Here is a 16,897-nt window from a genome sequence, read left to right as displayed (position 1 = left end):
TCCTCTTGATCTGAAATGATTAAATAAGGAATGAGCTACACTAGCCCAGTAAAGACATCACGATATCTCACCGTCACGGAAGTAAAGGTGGGTAGAAAACACAAAACAACCAATGGAGCATAATTTACAACAAATCCTTTTATCGATAAATAAAACCTTTACCATTTACTTACCTCGGTGAAATTCATTAAATAATATACGAAAGCAATAACATCATCATCATTATGGAAACATATATATGAACTGTATAACATAATACCTATCACACTTTTCGTAATTCAATCGTTACACAACATATTTTTCTAATTCACCAGCCCACTAGTATCCATGGGGATCCATAGGGGTCCCGCTACCCGTTAATCCTTAACACTTGAAATCAAATTCCAGGGCCGTCCCCATACCCCGTCCGGTATGAGGGTGAAACGGGCCGTCCCCATACCCCGTCCGGTATGGGCGCCAAAACACATAAGATCTCCATACCCCGTCCGGTATGGGAGACCACAATCCCGGTAGGGTTCCCTACGGACCCGGTCCGTCCACCATCTCCCAAGATATCTAGTCAGGCTGACCACATTATACCATTATCCATTTACATAATTGTTCATTCTTTTTTTCCTCAGTCAGCATCATTAATCCACATACAAGCAAGCAAAACGATAATTTATGCTAAGCAGACAACATACAGCATCAATATCCCGGTCATTTAATCCATAATCAATAAAACAGTAAAACATGCACACGAAACTATAAAATGAAAACATCGAACCTCATGCTACGTTTAAAACTGCAAAACAGGCCAAATAACAATTAACCGACAAACACACTAGACTCGGGCTCCATTAGCGACCTTAAGCAATTTCACACATTCGTTGATTCATGAAATACCGTTTTATCATTTATTGAACTTTAAAACCGTGATAGGAAATAGGGTGAGGGGTCCTTACTCGTTTCGGGGTCCGAACACGGCTTCACAGTGCGCTTGCAGGCTGTCCCTAATTTTCTCTGAATTTTCCTCGGGGAACTGAAACGCACTACTGGTACCTGCATGTGTTCCAAAAAAAATCCCAAATTAGGCCCAGGGCCGCTGGCAGCGGCGATTCGCCTCGGGTTGGCTGTTTTCGGCCGTTTCCGGCCGAATTCGGCCACACTCGCATCAGTCCCTGCGAGAAAACAACCCTAGGGCCCTCGGGGGGCCAAAAAATAACAGAAAAACGGAGCTTACCGGCGGCGGCGCTCTCGGGTGCGGCAGCGGGTGGCGGCGGCCGGCTTCTGGTTCGTCTTCTCCGGCGAGTGGCAGGTGGCTAGGGTTTGTGGTCTGGTGTGGGGGTTCTATTTATAACCCCTTGCCTTTTGATCTCAGCCGTCCATTTTGTTTTAATCTGGGCCGTCCGATCGCACGCTTGATCTGGGCCGTCCGATCGCGCCCACGCGGATCGCCAATGTGGCCCTTTTTGGCACGACGTGGTTTTGCCATGTGGCAGGTCCCGGTTGGCCGGGATTGCTGACCGGGCCTGCTGACGTGGCTGCCGACGTGGCTTTTTTTTTTTCCTCCTCGGTCCGGGCGCTATATGGACTTAGTGAAAGCCCAACAAGAATATGTATAATAAATAGAATTAGTTTAAATTTAAAACAAAAATGTTAAAAAATAAAGAATAAGCTTCCACCACCATCATCCTTGCAGTTGCTGAGACCATTCCTAAAATAGCTAATCAAGATCACAGTAGCTTGGCCATGTAACAAGGACGCATTCGGAGTATGTATCATGAAAGTATGTATCATGGCCGAATACCGCAATACTAACCAAATCGAGAATTGAGTTCAAGAACCAAGCAGATCTTGGCATCGAAAAGGTAGATGGAGTGTCTTCTATCTCTTTTCTTCCAGATGACTGTGTTTCAAGAACCACCACATCAAAGGATTTCCTAATAGCTTTCTCGGTGGCAGGAGGATGCCATGGACCAGAGGAAAACGAGGTGTGAGAGTGAGTTTTAGTATTTGCTTATGCTGCTTCATTCTTTTCTTATGCTATAAATATATATATCATTTTCAAAGATTTTACACCTTTTAAAGGAGAGAGTTATGAGCTTTGGAGAATCAAAATGAAGACTTTATTCAAGTCTCAAGACCTTTGGGACTTAGTAAAAAATGGGTTTGTTGATCCAGATGAGAACTATTTGAAGGAGAACATGAAGAAAGACTCCAAAGCATTGTTCTTCATCCAATAAATAGTCCATGACATGATTTTCTAAAAAATTGTAGTAGTTATGACTTCAAAGCAAGCATGGACAATCCTATAAATAGAGCTTCAAGGCTCATCAAATGTAATAGCTATGAATTGTTGGGTTAGAAATGTATATGCATCTTAATCACAAGGGGCTGCAATTGTTGGGTTAGAAAGGTATGGTTGTAGGCTTGCCGAAAATTGATTCTTTTGATTTATGTGAGGGCTGCATATATGAAACATAGTAACAATGTGTTTCCTATTAGAAAGGATTGGAGAGCAACTATTTGTCTTGAATTAATTCATGCTAACTTGTATGGTCTAATGAACACAGAGTCTTTTAGCGACAATCGATATTTTTTACTTTTTATAGATGATTTTAGTCGCATGATATGGGTGTATTTTATGACTTTCAAGTCAGAAACTTTTAAAAATTGTAAAAAATTCAAGGCTTTGGTGGAGAAGCAAAGTAGGCTATGTATTAAAACTCTCCATTCGAACAGAGGTGGTGAGTTCTTATCAAATGAGTTCAATCACATTTGTGAAAAAAATGGAATTTACAGGGAACTAATAGCACCTTACACATCAAAACAAAATGGCATTGCTGAATGCAAAAATTGTGTCGTTGTTGAAATAGTAAGAAGTTTACTAAAAGGGAACGACCATCCAAATCAGTATTGGGCGAATGTAGAGGCTTCTTCAGTATATTTATTAAATATATCTCCTACAAAGGCTGTGTTGAATCAAACGTCATATGAAGTCGGAAAAGCTACAAAACCTTCAATAATCTACTTAGGAATTTTTGGGTATGTTGCTTATGCTTTGATTAACCCTCAAACACACTAAAAATGAGTTGAAAAATTAGAAAAATGTATTTTCATCAGTTATTGTCTTGAATATAAAGCATATAAGTTATATAACCCTCTTAGTTGCAAAATGACAATAAGCAGAAATGTCATATTAATGAAAAAGCAAGCTAGAATTGGAGTAACATCAACGTTGTAACTCTTCTTGAAGCTTTCTTAGATGAAGCAATAGATCCTACACCAACATGTTCAACAAATTCCTCTTCCTCAATTTCAAATACCAGTAACCTAACAAGTTCACCAACCTCAACTTTAAAAGATACGAGAGACACCTCCAAGGAAATTCATGTCTTTGATAGAAATTCATGAATCTTGTGCATTTTCTTTGCTTATTGTAGATCCTACAACATATGAAGAAGCAACAAAAATGAAGGAGTAGAAAAATATAATGAAGGAAGAACTAAATGACAATACAAAAAAAATGAAACTTGGGAGCTGAACGACTTGCCTGATGGAAAAAATATTGTTGGCTTGAAATTGATATTCAAAACAATGTTTCATGCAGATGGAAGTGTATAAAAACACAGGGCGAGGTTTGTTGCAAAGGGATACTCACAGTAACAAGGCATAGATTTTGAAGAGACATTTTCTCTTGTTGCTCGATTTGAAAGGGTGATAACACTTATAGCAATGGTTGCGTAATTAAAATGGCCACTCTATCAACTTGATGTTAAGTCAGCCTTTTTAAATGATGAGCTTGAAGAGGAAGTATATCTTTTTCAATCTAAAGGGTTTATGATTAGTGGTGAAAAAGAAAAGGTATACAAGCTGAAGAAGGCACTTTATGGGTTAAAACAAGCACCACACACATGGTGCAACAAAATCAATTCTTATTTTCTGCAAAATGGCTTTCAAATAAGTAAAAATGAGCCTACACTCTATTTGAGAAAGCAAGGTAACAATGATTTTCTTATTCTGTGCCTTTACGCTAATGGCATAATTTATATGGACTCATCTCATTCTATAATAGTTGAATTCAAGTCTAGTATGTTGAGTAGATTTGAGATTACATATTTGGGTTTATTACATTATTTCTATGGGCTTGAGGTGAAGCAAGGAGTGTATTGAATATTTGTTTTGCAAAAGAAAATTGTATTATACCTACTCAAAGGGTTTGTCATGGTTAATTGCAAAATTGCTACTACACCCATGAATGTGAATGAAACATTGCAACTTAAAGATGATACTGAGAAAACAAATGCAAGAAGTTTCAGAAGTCTGGCTGGAGGTTTGATTTATTTCGCTCATACTCGACCATATATTTCTTTTTCAGTTGGTGTTGTTTTAAGGTTTATGAGCAATCCTTCAGAACATCATTTTCGAGCTACAAAAAGGATTCTATGCTATGTTGCTGGAACTTTAGATTATTATATTGATATTCTCATGTCTCAAATTTCAGGCTAATTAGATTTACTCGCAGCGATTAAGTAGGCTCATAGGATGATAGGAAGAAAACTTCAAGAAATATTTTCAGTCTTGGATCAAGTGCAATAACATGGAGTTCAAAAAAGCAAGTCACAACTACATTATCATCTTCAGAGGCAAAATATGTGACAGCCATTTCCGCAACTTATCAATCATAAGGCTTAGAAAAATTCTTGTTGATCTTCATCAATAGCAAGAGAAGGCAACTAGAATTTTTATGACAACAAGTCCATAATTGCAATGTCTAAAAATCTTGCATTTCATGGAAGAGCAAAGCACATCAGAATCCGCTTTCATTTTATTTGTGAGCTGGTGGCAAAAGGAGAGATCATGTTGAAGTTTTGCAACACTAATGAACAAGTAGCGAATATATTCATAAAATCACTTTCATATTTGAAGCATGTTTACTTTAAATCATTACTTGGCTTATGCAATTTCAAATAATGAGAAGTGTTGAATAAATTATTTAAAATTATGTTAAAATTAATTTTTTTTATAAAAATCATAAATTATCTTTTATAAATAAAAATTATAAATTAGCGTTTATGAAAAATTAAAATAAGATAATGGTAAATTAAATAGCGATAAATGGGCGGTTATGAAGAGGAAAATTAATTTTCTTTATCAAATTCACGCTTGGTTCTATCACTAGTTATATATAAGTTGTGGATTATTGTGTATAAGCATCCCTTTTATAATTGAGTAGGAGTATTATATTTTTTTTCTCCAATAGCTTTGATGCATCAATTAGCTAAATATAGTATTGCATATTGATTTCTTTAGATCATTTGATAAAAATAATATTCTGTATCGACTTGTTGGTATCAAATTTGGTATAATAGGTGAGAACAACTAGTAGTCTCCTGTTGAGATTTGATGTAAGTGAATATGATTCTTTGAAAAATTCAATAGAAGGATATGAATATTTAGATGATATGAAATTTATGGTTTTATGTTTCTCTTCTATTATTTTTCTTTTATGGAAAAATTCAAATATAATATTCCTCCACTTTATGTAGGAGTATAAGAGAATAGGCTTGGATATCATTTGAAGTCAAGATAACTAATAGAATTGCAGCTCCACCAGCTAAAACTGTTTATTCATGTGAGTTTTTCTTTTTAATCTCGTAAATTAATGCATGTTCATTACTCACATATTCACCTCTTTGATGATAATAAAAGATACTTTCTGAGGTTAGTTTTTCTTTTATATGTACGTGTCAGTTTTCTATTTATGCTTCTCCTGGTGCTGCTGTTGCTCAAATCTCATCCAGGTGCTGTAGAACCTGTGTGTGTGTTTTTGAATTAGCTATCATAGTTTTTCTATAAATACTAAAATTTTTTCTAATACAAAAATTTTTAGGACGTACTCATATACATAGTCATGATGACTTAATTTAGATTGTCAAAGATTAGATTTTTTCTTAGTTAATTAGAGTAAGTTTATTGAAGACATTTGGAAAGCTTGAATCATATACATAGTCGTGATGACTTAATTTAGATTGTCAAAGATTAGATTTTTTCTTGGTTAATTAGAGTAAGTTTATTGAAGACATTTGGAAAGCTTGAATCATACATTCACAAAAATGAGAGAAATAACTCGCATTGCTCACTTGATGGCTAAATTCTGCTTTGGGCTGACCTGGAGGAAAACCTTGGGTTTGTTAAAGTCCTAGTAGATGCTTTTAATGAACATATGACACTAGAATGAATGAGGTAGCATAGGCCAAGCATTCAACATTTTCATTGTTTCTTTAAGAGCTCGTCTATGCAACAAAACTCTAAGTATATGAAATCTTACAATAAATGTTGATTCTAAAATATAAGTATCTAAGTAGCCACAATATTAATTTGGCTGACAATCAAATAGACAAGATTGCCCAATAAACACGAGTATCTAAAAAGCACCAACAGAGAGCAAGTTGGGAAATGAAGTCCATTGAAAAAGTTTGCCCTTCATATAGCAAAGAGTTTAAAGAATAACTCATTAGTGACATATATATGGAGCAACCATAAATTATTGGACTAAATGAAGTGGGTCTTATTAATATGATCTTGTGATCTTAATATTGTTTATTATTGCATATAAAAATAGAAAAATTTCATTCATGAATAAAATTCATATGAAGTAGTAAATGATAAAATGAATGAGAATTCATTAAAAATTGAAAAAATGATTTACATACTATAATAAATTGTTAGCTAATAACTCCATCATATCTCACGTGATGGGGACTATTATTTTTTACATGCACTTGTTCTTTCAATAGATCATTTCGCTGAGTTAAGACTTATTGCAACATTGTTATGTGTTCCTAGCCAACTCACGAGCAAACAGCTTGCACAGCTAGTCTCCTGTCGGAGCTTGTTGCGTTGTTTCCTCCAAATGTTTTATCGGATACCTCAATCGAGCAAATTCCTTTTCCAACACATACCTATAAGAAGATTTAATTTTTGAAAATATCAATCAATGTGTGTGTATATATATATATAAACTAAAAAAGTAATGTTCATTGGTCCAGAATCAGAGATGATAAAAAATTTTTTAATCATCTAATTGTAAACGAAAAATTGAACCATATTGTATTTTTTTTTTAAAAAAACTGATCAGGTATGATTCTTTGATCCAATCAATTATGAACGTCCATAAACTCAATACACATTCCACATATTTTACCTTATGCAGAATGGACAAGGTATTAATTGCCTCAGAAGAGCCCTTTGAAAAGGAACCACATGATTCATGGTGGTCTCCGAAGCTAGCGAATTCAATTCCCATAATCTTTGAGCCTCCTTGGCATGATAATTCTAATGTGCTCCCTTCATATGCATTACCACAAACGGTTCCAACTGTTATTGTTTGGAAAGAGACATTTGAAGGATCTCCACCAAATTCTTCAAACAAAACCAATGTGTTATCTCCATTATTGAGGAATGATCTTGGGACATGGTACCTAGTACAATCAAGGGCTATCGTCATATAATGTTATTTTCTTACTAATTTTTTTCAAAACGTATAACTTACTAGAGGATACATTAATGAAAAAAATGTATATATATGTAAATACCATCTCTGAGAAGGATTTCCACAATTTGACACACATTTGTTTGCTGAATAACCTCCTCGGTAATCACATGTGGCACTACAACCATTCAGATCAGCTATTTGCGTAAGCCAAAATCGACCAAGGCTATTACCATTCACCCACGCATGTCCCTTGCCCATTCCTTGCAAATCCACTACTACAGGATCTGTGTCTTGAGGTACCTTGAAGCTTGTCTATACAAGAATAGAGTTTAATCTTGAGTTAGGAAAAAAATTTGGAGCTCAATGATGCCAATTTTTTCTAACACGGGATAAGAGTATTAAAATAATAATACTCTTACCTAGTGTGGAGTTAAAACTTTTACCTTATACCAAGTCATGGGTCTCCCTTTAGGGACCTGTTTTGTGGTAAACCAAGCATGGCCTTTAGCTTTTTTTGAGTTTGGATCAAAGAGTCTTTTTGCTTCTCCGTTTAACCCGATCTTTAAGTCAACAAATTTAAAAGATGAAATATATCAATCATAAGTTTAAAAGATCATAACTTTTGATATTCTTTGGAGGAATTCCAACGAAATTTAGTTACCTTATAAGTCCATAGATTTGATGATAAATCTAACAAGGTAGCATTAGTTTTGGCATCAATCAATTTAACCGGGCCTCCACTAATGCCATTCGGTTGCACATCGAAGAAAGAGCCGTAATTCTGTAAATTTTATAGTGAAAATAAGATGAAATCCATACATGTTTATACTAATGTAAATTAAGGTAAGACATATCACACACCTGCAGTCCAACTGTGACGCTAAGCAAGGTAATAGTATTCTTCGGATGTTTAAGAGAGATAGGTTTTTGGAATTGGAAGGTATTCCCCATTTGATCACCTATTTCATCACAGAATTAATTTTTTTAAAAGGAGTTACTAGAATAAAAAATTATGGCATAATTTTTTTTTAAAAAATCATATACTAAAATATAATTACCTATTAACTTCTTGTTGACATATGCATGAAGGACTTCTCCAGATGAATTGACAGATAGAATTGCATTCTTTGTCTTAGCGTTGATGTTAAAACTGTGTCAAGTAGAGGAAAATAAAAGATGAATCATGTGTATTTTTCTAAAAAACTATACATACAAAATATCTAATTAAATTTTGAACTAAGTAAACAAAATATTTCAGTTTCAATAGAAATTATTTATTATTTTTATAAAAACTTCTATTTTATAAAAATATATTACATTCTATAAGAAATTAGCTTTTCAAGTTATATAGTTAATTCAAAATATTCTAATGCTTTATTATTTATTATTGTAAGAAAAACTCTTTGAATTCCATATAGAAAGAAATTTCACTCTTAAAAAAATTTTAGTGCCAACCACTATTTCTTTTTCACAAAAAAGTTTGAATGCATTTTTTTGTGGATATAGAAGTAATGTATTTTTCTTTTCGAAAACTATCCTACAAGAGTAGCAGATTAATAAATTATCGTACCTTGTCGTATACCATAAGTAGTCGCTTGACTCAGAAGATGCTTGTTTTTGATCAAGAAGCTTTGAGGCAGTGAAGTTTCCCTTTCCATGAAGGGTATCTTTCATGATCTCTGGTGTCCATGACCACGAGGCTGTTGCTGTCAATGGCTTTTTTACCATTATCGACGTCTGAACGTTTACCTTAGCAGTATTATAAATTTCTTTGTTACAACCTTCGAGAATGCTAACAGACCAAGCAGGCACAAAGTATTTTCCTTCTTGTTGCAAATCAATATTTGCATCTTTGCTTCCATCTATATTGCTCAAGTAGCAGAATCTCTCTCCAGTTGCATTGTTGGTATAAGTAGTAAGCTGATAATTATAACAACAACAACAATCAATATATCACATTGAGTTATCGTATTAGACAATAAATTTACTATTTTTGCAATATTTTGTTTAATTACATCGACTCCATTGCCTAGGTTCTTGGTTGTTTGTACACCATTTGTGATAATCTTCTCTCCCAATTTTAGGGCTGCATGAAGTTGTTTGAGATGTCCCCATTTCGGCTGATTCAGATTGCCTACAACCATATTGGAGTATTTTTAATTTCGACCTTGATCCGATAGGAAATGATAATTTTAATATTTCGTTGATTAATTACCATATTCATCAAGTGGAGCATCATAATCATAAGATGTTGTGATTAATGGACCTCCTGCTGTGAGTCCAAAGTTGGTTCCTCCATGATACTGAAATTTTATACGGAAAGAAAAGATAGTTAACCAACAAACAATATTGTCATTGGAAAAAAATATCAAGTTCTAATGGGTTATCTTGTAATTTAGTTTTAAAATTTTTCTTGTTATAATTTAATCTTGAAAATCAGGTGACTTGTTAAAATTCGATTGGTAAATCTAACCATATAATAATTCTGCAGAACGCCGCCCCTTTGGAAGAATCGCGCAACGGCAAATGCTGTGTCTTCTGCAGTTCTATGAGGATCCCTTTCACCCCATTTCTTAAACCTGTATATATTTCATCCATTGCCACTCAAGCTCAGTGAATTTGCATGGCAGAAAAATAAATGAAAGAAAGAAAAAAGATGAAATACCCAAAGTGATAGAGATAAAGAGAAATTAAGAAGAGGAAAGCTCACCATCCAATCCAATTTTCTGTCCACATTTTGGGACTCTTGGGATTGTTAGGGTTAAAGGAGTCGCAGTAATAGCCATTACAAGTATTGATCTATGAAAACATAGGGAGGAGTTATTTATATATATGTTATATGTTTAATTTCAGTTTAGGTAAGTGAAAATATTTGATGAACAAAGAATCCATACCACAGACCGTGGAGCATTATCCTGTTGGCACATGATCCAAGGTACGCCAATGTTCTGAGCTATAGCCATTTCTGCACACCAGTTCATGTATGCAACTCCTGCCCCTCCATAAGGTCCCATGATATTGCCATATTCATTCTCAATCTGTCCATATATACACAGACATAAATATATATATACATATATATGCAACTATGGGACAATTTTCTTTAAGAAAGAAGAAAACTATAAGGGTGAAATGGGAGAAACCTGTGCAAGAATTATGGGTCCTCCTTGTGAAGCAAATAGCTTGGCCTCTTTGCAAAGGTTCACTATCTTGGTGGTGAAAATTTGCATCTCGTTCTGTAAGTAAATGAAGTAATTAAGGAACGTTAAAAGTAATTGAAAAAAATGTAATACAAAGTAAAGGAAACATAAAACCCAAAAGCATATAATATTAGAAAGAGTTATCCAATAGTTATTTAAACTAATATGGGTTCTCATACTTATCAATTTGATATTATATCCTAAGTGTATATTAAATAGGATTAGGATTAGGATTAGGACCTTGTATATTTCATTGTTTGTCCTGAACTCGATTCCTGGAATGTTGTGTAACCAAACTGGAAATCCTCTGTCAATTATAAGAAAAGAAGAAAAGAAATTAACTTTATAGCTTTTCATATCCTCTTATTTTTTCCTATGACTCAGAAGAACTTTACCCGTAAGTCCATTCGGCACAAGCATAAGGACCAATTCGGAGAATACCGTAGAGACCAGCCTGTTGAATTAGTTGAAAGAACTTCACGAAATCCAAATTTCCAGTGAAATCATACTACATAAAATTTCCAAGTAATAAATACATCAGTTACAGGTTTTCCTCATCTCAACCACTACAAAATCTACATACATATATAAGATAAAAATTCAGACCTCTCGTCGTCGAGGTTCATGTACATTCCAAAAAATATATGTTTCAATAGCATCAAGGCCACCATTTTTCGCCTTTTGTATTAGATCAGGCCACATCTGCATAAAACATATTTGAATAATGTTGATATCATTCTCGATTGCCTTATTTATTTATCAGTTTGTTGGTCGATTTATTTTCTTTATGAAAGATTTCAGAACAATAATTGAAGTATGGTTATATGGTACCTGCGGGGTGCTGCGAGGATAATGGATTGCACCAGACAAAATAATTCGACGTTGGCCATCGATGATAACTGCATTAGCATCATAGTCAATTTGTATAGCTGATGAAGATGAGCACAGGAAAGAGAAACTTATTGCAAGAAGAACAATAAAAAACCTAGACATTTTGATTAATGCATGAATATCGCACTGATATTCAGATTTTAAAATGCACATAGAGCACCACACATATATATAATACAATAGCCACTCATTAGCTGTCAATTCCAATTGAGGTTATTCTTTTATTAGTGGATAAATTCAAAGGATGTTTTCTTTTCATGAAAAATATGGCAAATCCAATTAATCTGTGTGTTATGGTAATGAATTGCGGAGCTAGCTGGAGAGACAACGAATATGTTAAGGATATATATAGCGCATATATATATATATACAACTGATATGTTAAGGATATATATGGTAGTCTTTTATTAGTGAATAAATTCAAATTAGAACTTTATTATCTTAAAAAATGGCAGTTTCACATAATTTTCTCACCAACATTTTAGTTAGAAATAATTTGCTGTTATGATAAAGAATTATGGAGCTGACAAGAGAGAAGATATCTGCTGAGGATATATATATGTATTATATATAGCATATACAGTCAATGGCATTGTTGTTAAACTAAATTCTCTTGGCATTTTATGTATAATTTAACTCACTAAAGGATCTTTATAATTCCTCGAAGAGATAACGATACACAGACTTGTTTTCTAAAACTAGGATTGTTATAATTGTTTGAGCTCATAATTTGCATTAACCTTATTACTAGAGTACTTAACCTTATAAAAAGATTTGGACTGAATCATATATGTCAAAACACTGCACATTTATGAAGAAGATAATAAACACCTAAGGACCTAACCAAACCTCAAACAAAGCTAAAAAAAATGTCTCAAATACTAAATAAGTAGTATTTTATCATGTTTCACTTCTGATGGAGAGAGAGTGCGACAGAGAAAGGGTGAGAGAATCATGGTCAACTTTTCACCAGGAGGGGTATAGGAAAATCTTGAAGAAAGCTAAAACAATGGGAAAGAATATTGATGTTTCCAAAGAAGGAGATCAATGATATTACTCTTTATTGACAATCCTAAGCCATCAATAGGAAAAAATATCATTTGGAGGAATACTTTGTTAAAAATAATAATATGCAAATTAAGAAAACTCTTTATCTTATAAGGAGTTAAGTTTATAAATGTGTTTTTCGATTTTGGTGGGTGGTTATAGTTTATGAATTAAACTTCAATATGAGTTTTTTAAATTTTCCTAGATAGTTATGATTCATGAATTACAGTTAATTATGATTCATATATTTAGAATTTTAAGAGTTGTGTTGGTGTTCATATAAACCCATGTACATATTTTTTTGCAAGAACCATAAATGAAAACTTGAGTCTTTCTATTAGTTTTTTTTTTATTCTTTCTTTCTATTAGTTTTTTCTTATTCTTTCTTTCATTTTCAATAAAATATTATTTTGAGATAGTTTATATCTTAAATTTTTTTCAACAAAATAATATCAGAATTTAGTTCTTTAATTTTATAAAATTTTAGAGAGATGGTTAACAATAATCTATTCGCATTCTAATTCTTTTATCTTACAAAAAAAATTATTGAGAGTTGGTGTGTTCGCATGAAAGCATAATTGGCTCACAAGATATATGAAATATTATAAACAAATAAAGAGAAATGTCTTGAGAGCAAAATCTCAAATCAAAGGTTTACTTGAATGATGGTAGAAGGCAAAAGGAATGAGAAAGAAGTAGATGGCACGGTCATGATTGTGGTCAAGTATATAAAAGAAATAACACTTAAGATGATGCTATCAATGAAGACAAAAGCCAACTGTAATACCCTGCAGACTAAGATTCTTGCAGGACCATTTGAAAGAAAATTTAGGAAAGAAAAAAAGGGGGAGGATTAAAATTTGAAAACATTGGAATTAATAAATACAAATTATTTTGTGAATCAGTATGCAAATAAAAAATTTACTTTTAAGAAATCTGATTTGGTTTATGTAAAAACACCGATAAATAAACTCGAGAAAAAGCTAAAACTTAAATTTAAACCCAAAAATTAATAAATTAGGGATTTAGGGATTCAAATGCAAGAAAACCTGACGTTTGAGAGCCTTTCCCATTTTTTAAAATGCACTAGGGACCAAAATGAAAAGGGGCTTAAAATTATGGGGCCCAATTGAAATTTTTTTTAAAAATGGGACACGTCAAAGCATGATGTATCTAATCTGCCATTTCACGTGCACCTTGTGATAAAAACGCAAATAGGGGGTATGCATGGCACTTTGCATGGTAGGAATGATCGGACGACCGTGGTGACTTCCCGCCCAATCAGACGACTAGGGAATCTTCCCACCTAAGGGTGTGATTGGATGATTGCCAATCGCTCCCGACTAAGATTCCTTCCCACCTAAAAGTTTATCAACGATTGGGAAAGCTTCCTGCCTAAATAGATCTGACGGTCCAAACTGACTCTCGTTCGAATTTTAAATCAACGGAAGAGATCACCTCCTGCCCAATCATATCATGTGGCCTAGATCTTATAATGAACAAACGGTTCAGATTTGCATTAGGTAAGATCTAACACACACGGTTTAAGGTGTAAAAAGATCCAAATAACTTTAATGAAACCTTAGATCTAATGGTCATAATTTAAAGGGCCAAGATCGGATGGCTAGAAACTATTTTCCCACGTGAAAAAACCAAAGTATTCCCCTTTTATCGAACAGCCCAGATCTTTTAAAATATATATTGAAGGACCTGTGCCTAGGGTATAAATACTTACCCTAAATCGACTCCTCCTCGTTTTGTAGAGGGACTGCCGCTAGAAGAGAGAGAGAGGGGTACTTATGGTTTCCCTTAACCTGAAACAAACCTTGGAAGATTGATGATGTTTTTATTAACCTTGGTGTTAAGAATGAAGTTTGGTGCAGATGAATGAGGAGACCCCGATGGGAATGAGACCTGGGCACTATGCAGGTAGTACAAACTGTCGGATAGGGTCCCTGACGTAGATTTTCGAAGAGTTCTTGTTGTGTTTACATTCCTATTGCCTATATTCAATTTTTGTTTGCCTGTTTTAATCTTTCCTTGAATGTGAATTTAATTATGTTTGTATTGTGCACTTTTATAGGGTGAATGAACTGCATGACAAAAACATGGGAAATTATGTGAAAATGATAAGAGATTTGAATAAAATTGAGCCAATGCGTGAATGAGTTAAAACGATCATAGGTTTATACGATATGTACTCAAAATTTAAAAAAAAAACATGTAATATTAGTAACGAATATGTAGATAGGATAAATTAGTATGTACGATAATTAAAATTATGATTTGTGTAAGTAATTTAGAAAATAGTGATGAAAAATTTATTAAGATAATGACTATTGTTTGATTTCTTTTGAAAATGAAACTTTAAGTATTTACATAAATAATCAACTATACAAAATCTGAATAATTAAAAAATGTGTGTAAAAAGAGAATTTAAAAATATTAATAGGACATCAACAACTCATTTAGTTAGGACTCAGGTCTAGGGATTTGCATGTATGATTGACATTCAATGGGTTCATGGTAAACCTTACTCGTGGATAAAGATTTAAACCCACTCCAAATGTGGATGGGTATGCATGCTTTTGTTTTAATTGGGGTCACCTACTGATGTGAGAATGGGTATAACACCCAAGTATTTTTAATTTTATTCTTATTATTTTTATTATTATTTTTTTTTTTTGTATTTGAATTTTTCAGATTTTTATTTAATTTAATTTAATGAAAATAAAAATAATAATCATGATAAAATTGGGTAAAAATATTATTTGGATTTAATTGAAATTGATTTTGAAAAAAAAGAGTGAAAATTTGAATTCCGATGGTGTTTTTGAAAAAATAAATCAGAAACAGGGGGTTAAAAAAGTTGTGCCACGTCAACAGCCGCGTCAGCAGCCCCGGCCAACCCGAGGCAGATTGCCGCCGCAGGCGGCAGCGCCGTCGCCGGAGCACGGCGGAGCTGCCGTACCAGAATTCTGATATTGGCCGAAAGGGACCCTAGGTCTGATTTGGGATTTTTTGGGTTACGTGCAGGTACCGGTAGTGTTTTTCAGTTTTGCGAAAAAAATTCAAGAAAATTAGAGACAGCCCGTAGGCGCACTGTAGAGTCGATTTCAGACCCCAAAACAAGTAAGGACCCCTCACCCTATTTCCTATCACGGTATTAAAGCTTAATAAATAATTAAACGGTATTTTGAGACTTTATAGATGTATAATTGATTGAGGTTGCCAATGGAGCCCGAGTCTGATACAATGTTGGTCTGTTATTGTTTGATCTAATTTTCAGTATTAAATGCAGTATGATATTTGATGTAATTATGTTATGGTCTCGTATGCATGAATCATGGTTTCTTTTATTATGGTTTGTATTATGGTGAACCCGATACTTTGTTGTCTTGTTTGGTGTCAATTACTGGTTTACATGTTGTGTATGATTTGATGATTGAGATTAAGAAAAAAAAAAAGCAAAAAGGTTATGTGAACTGATAAGTGGAAAATGTGGACAGCTTGACTAGATATTCTGGGAGATGGTGGACGGACCGAGTCCGTAGGGAACCCTACCGGGAATGTGGTCTCTCATACCGAACGGGGTATGGAGACCTTATGTGTTTTGGTGCCCATACCGGATGGGATATGGGGACGGCCCGTTTCACCCTCATACCGGACGGAGTATTGAGGTTCATGATTTTGGCGCCCATACCGGACGGGGTATGGGGACGACCCTGGAATCAGGTTGTAATGTTAATGGTTCACGGGTAGCGGGGACCCCCTATGGATTCCCATGGATACTAGTAGGCTGGTAAAAGAGGAAAATATGTTGTTTAATGATTGAAATGCAAAGGCATGGTAAGTGTTATGGTATAAAATTTATATGATTTCATGATGATGATAATGTTATTGCTTTCATATGTTGTTTTCATGGATCTCACCGAGGTAAGTGGACAGTAAAGGTTTTTATGTTAATAAACGAGTTTGTTATAAATTATGCTCCATTTGTCATTTTTATTTTCTACCCACCTTTACGTCCGTGGCGGTGAGATAGTGTGATATCTTTACTGGGCTGGTGTAGTTTATTTCTTATTTAACCATTTCAGATCAGGAAGACGTTCCCGAGCCCGTTCCGCAGGAAGACGGCGAAGGGGATACCTAAAGACTTCATAGTTATATTTATAGTTCTTATTTCAAGTATCTCTTTTAGTTAATTTGTTCCTTCATGTTTTGAGTACGTTTTGGTTATTGTGTAAGGGATATTAATCAAAATTTTTATTACGCTTTC

The 16,897-nt window shown here is 34.0% G+C and overlaps 1 protein-coding gene and 1 long non-coding RNA gene across 3 annotated transcripts; one reads left to right on the top strand and one right to left on the bottom strand.

Moving 5' to 3' along the window:
• Positions 1-6,636: 6,636 nt before the first annotated feature.
• LOC148266835 (beta-galactosidase-like) lies at positions 6,637-11,716 on the bottom strand. The gene is made up of 18 exons (XM_088216265.1): positions 11,512-11,716; positions 11,287-11,382; positions 11,076-11,188; positions 10,921-10,987; positions 10,624-10,716; positions 10,375-10,518; positions 10,191-10,279; positions 9,954-10,059; positions 9,696-9,783; positions 9,496-9,614; positions 9,051-9,400; positions 8,539-8,630; positions 8,342-8,439; positions 8,142-8,261; positions 7,924-8,040; positions 7,581-7,792; positions 7,190-7,466; positions 6,637-6,947 (listed from the first exon to the last, which is right to left on the bottom strand). Exons 1-18 carry the CDS (start codon positions 11,671-11,673, stop codon positions 6,837-6,839), a joined length of 2,454 nt encoding a protein of 817 aa, XP_088072391.1. The 5' UTR covers positions 11,674-11,716; the 3' UTR covers positions 6,637-6,836.
• A 2,000-nt stretch (positions 11,717-13,716) lies between these two features.
• Positions 13,717-16,897, top strand: LOC148266834 (uncharacterized). Of its 2 annotated transcripts, XR_015817933.1 has the most exons (3): positions 13,742-14,547; positions 15,655-15,750; positions 16,716-16,897. It is a non-coding gene; the product is annotated as an uncharacterized LOC148266834 (long non-coding RNA). The 2 variants fall into 2 exon arrangements; XR_015817932.1 differs by lacking the exon at positions 15,655-15,750 and having other exon boundaries at positions 13,717-14,547.

Source organism: Carica papaya, chromosome 3 (genome assembly GCF_054855325.1).
Source record: "Carica papaya isolate Zhongbai chromosome 3, ASM5485532v1, whole genome shotgun sequence".
Classification (NCBI taxonomy): Eukaryota; Viridiplantae; Streptophyta; class Magnoliopsida; order Brassicales; family Caricaceae; genus Carica; species Carica papaya.
Note: the sequence above shows the minus strand (reverse complement) of the source record. Positions and strands in the feature narration are given on the sequence as shown.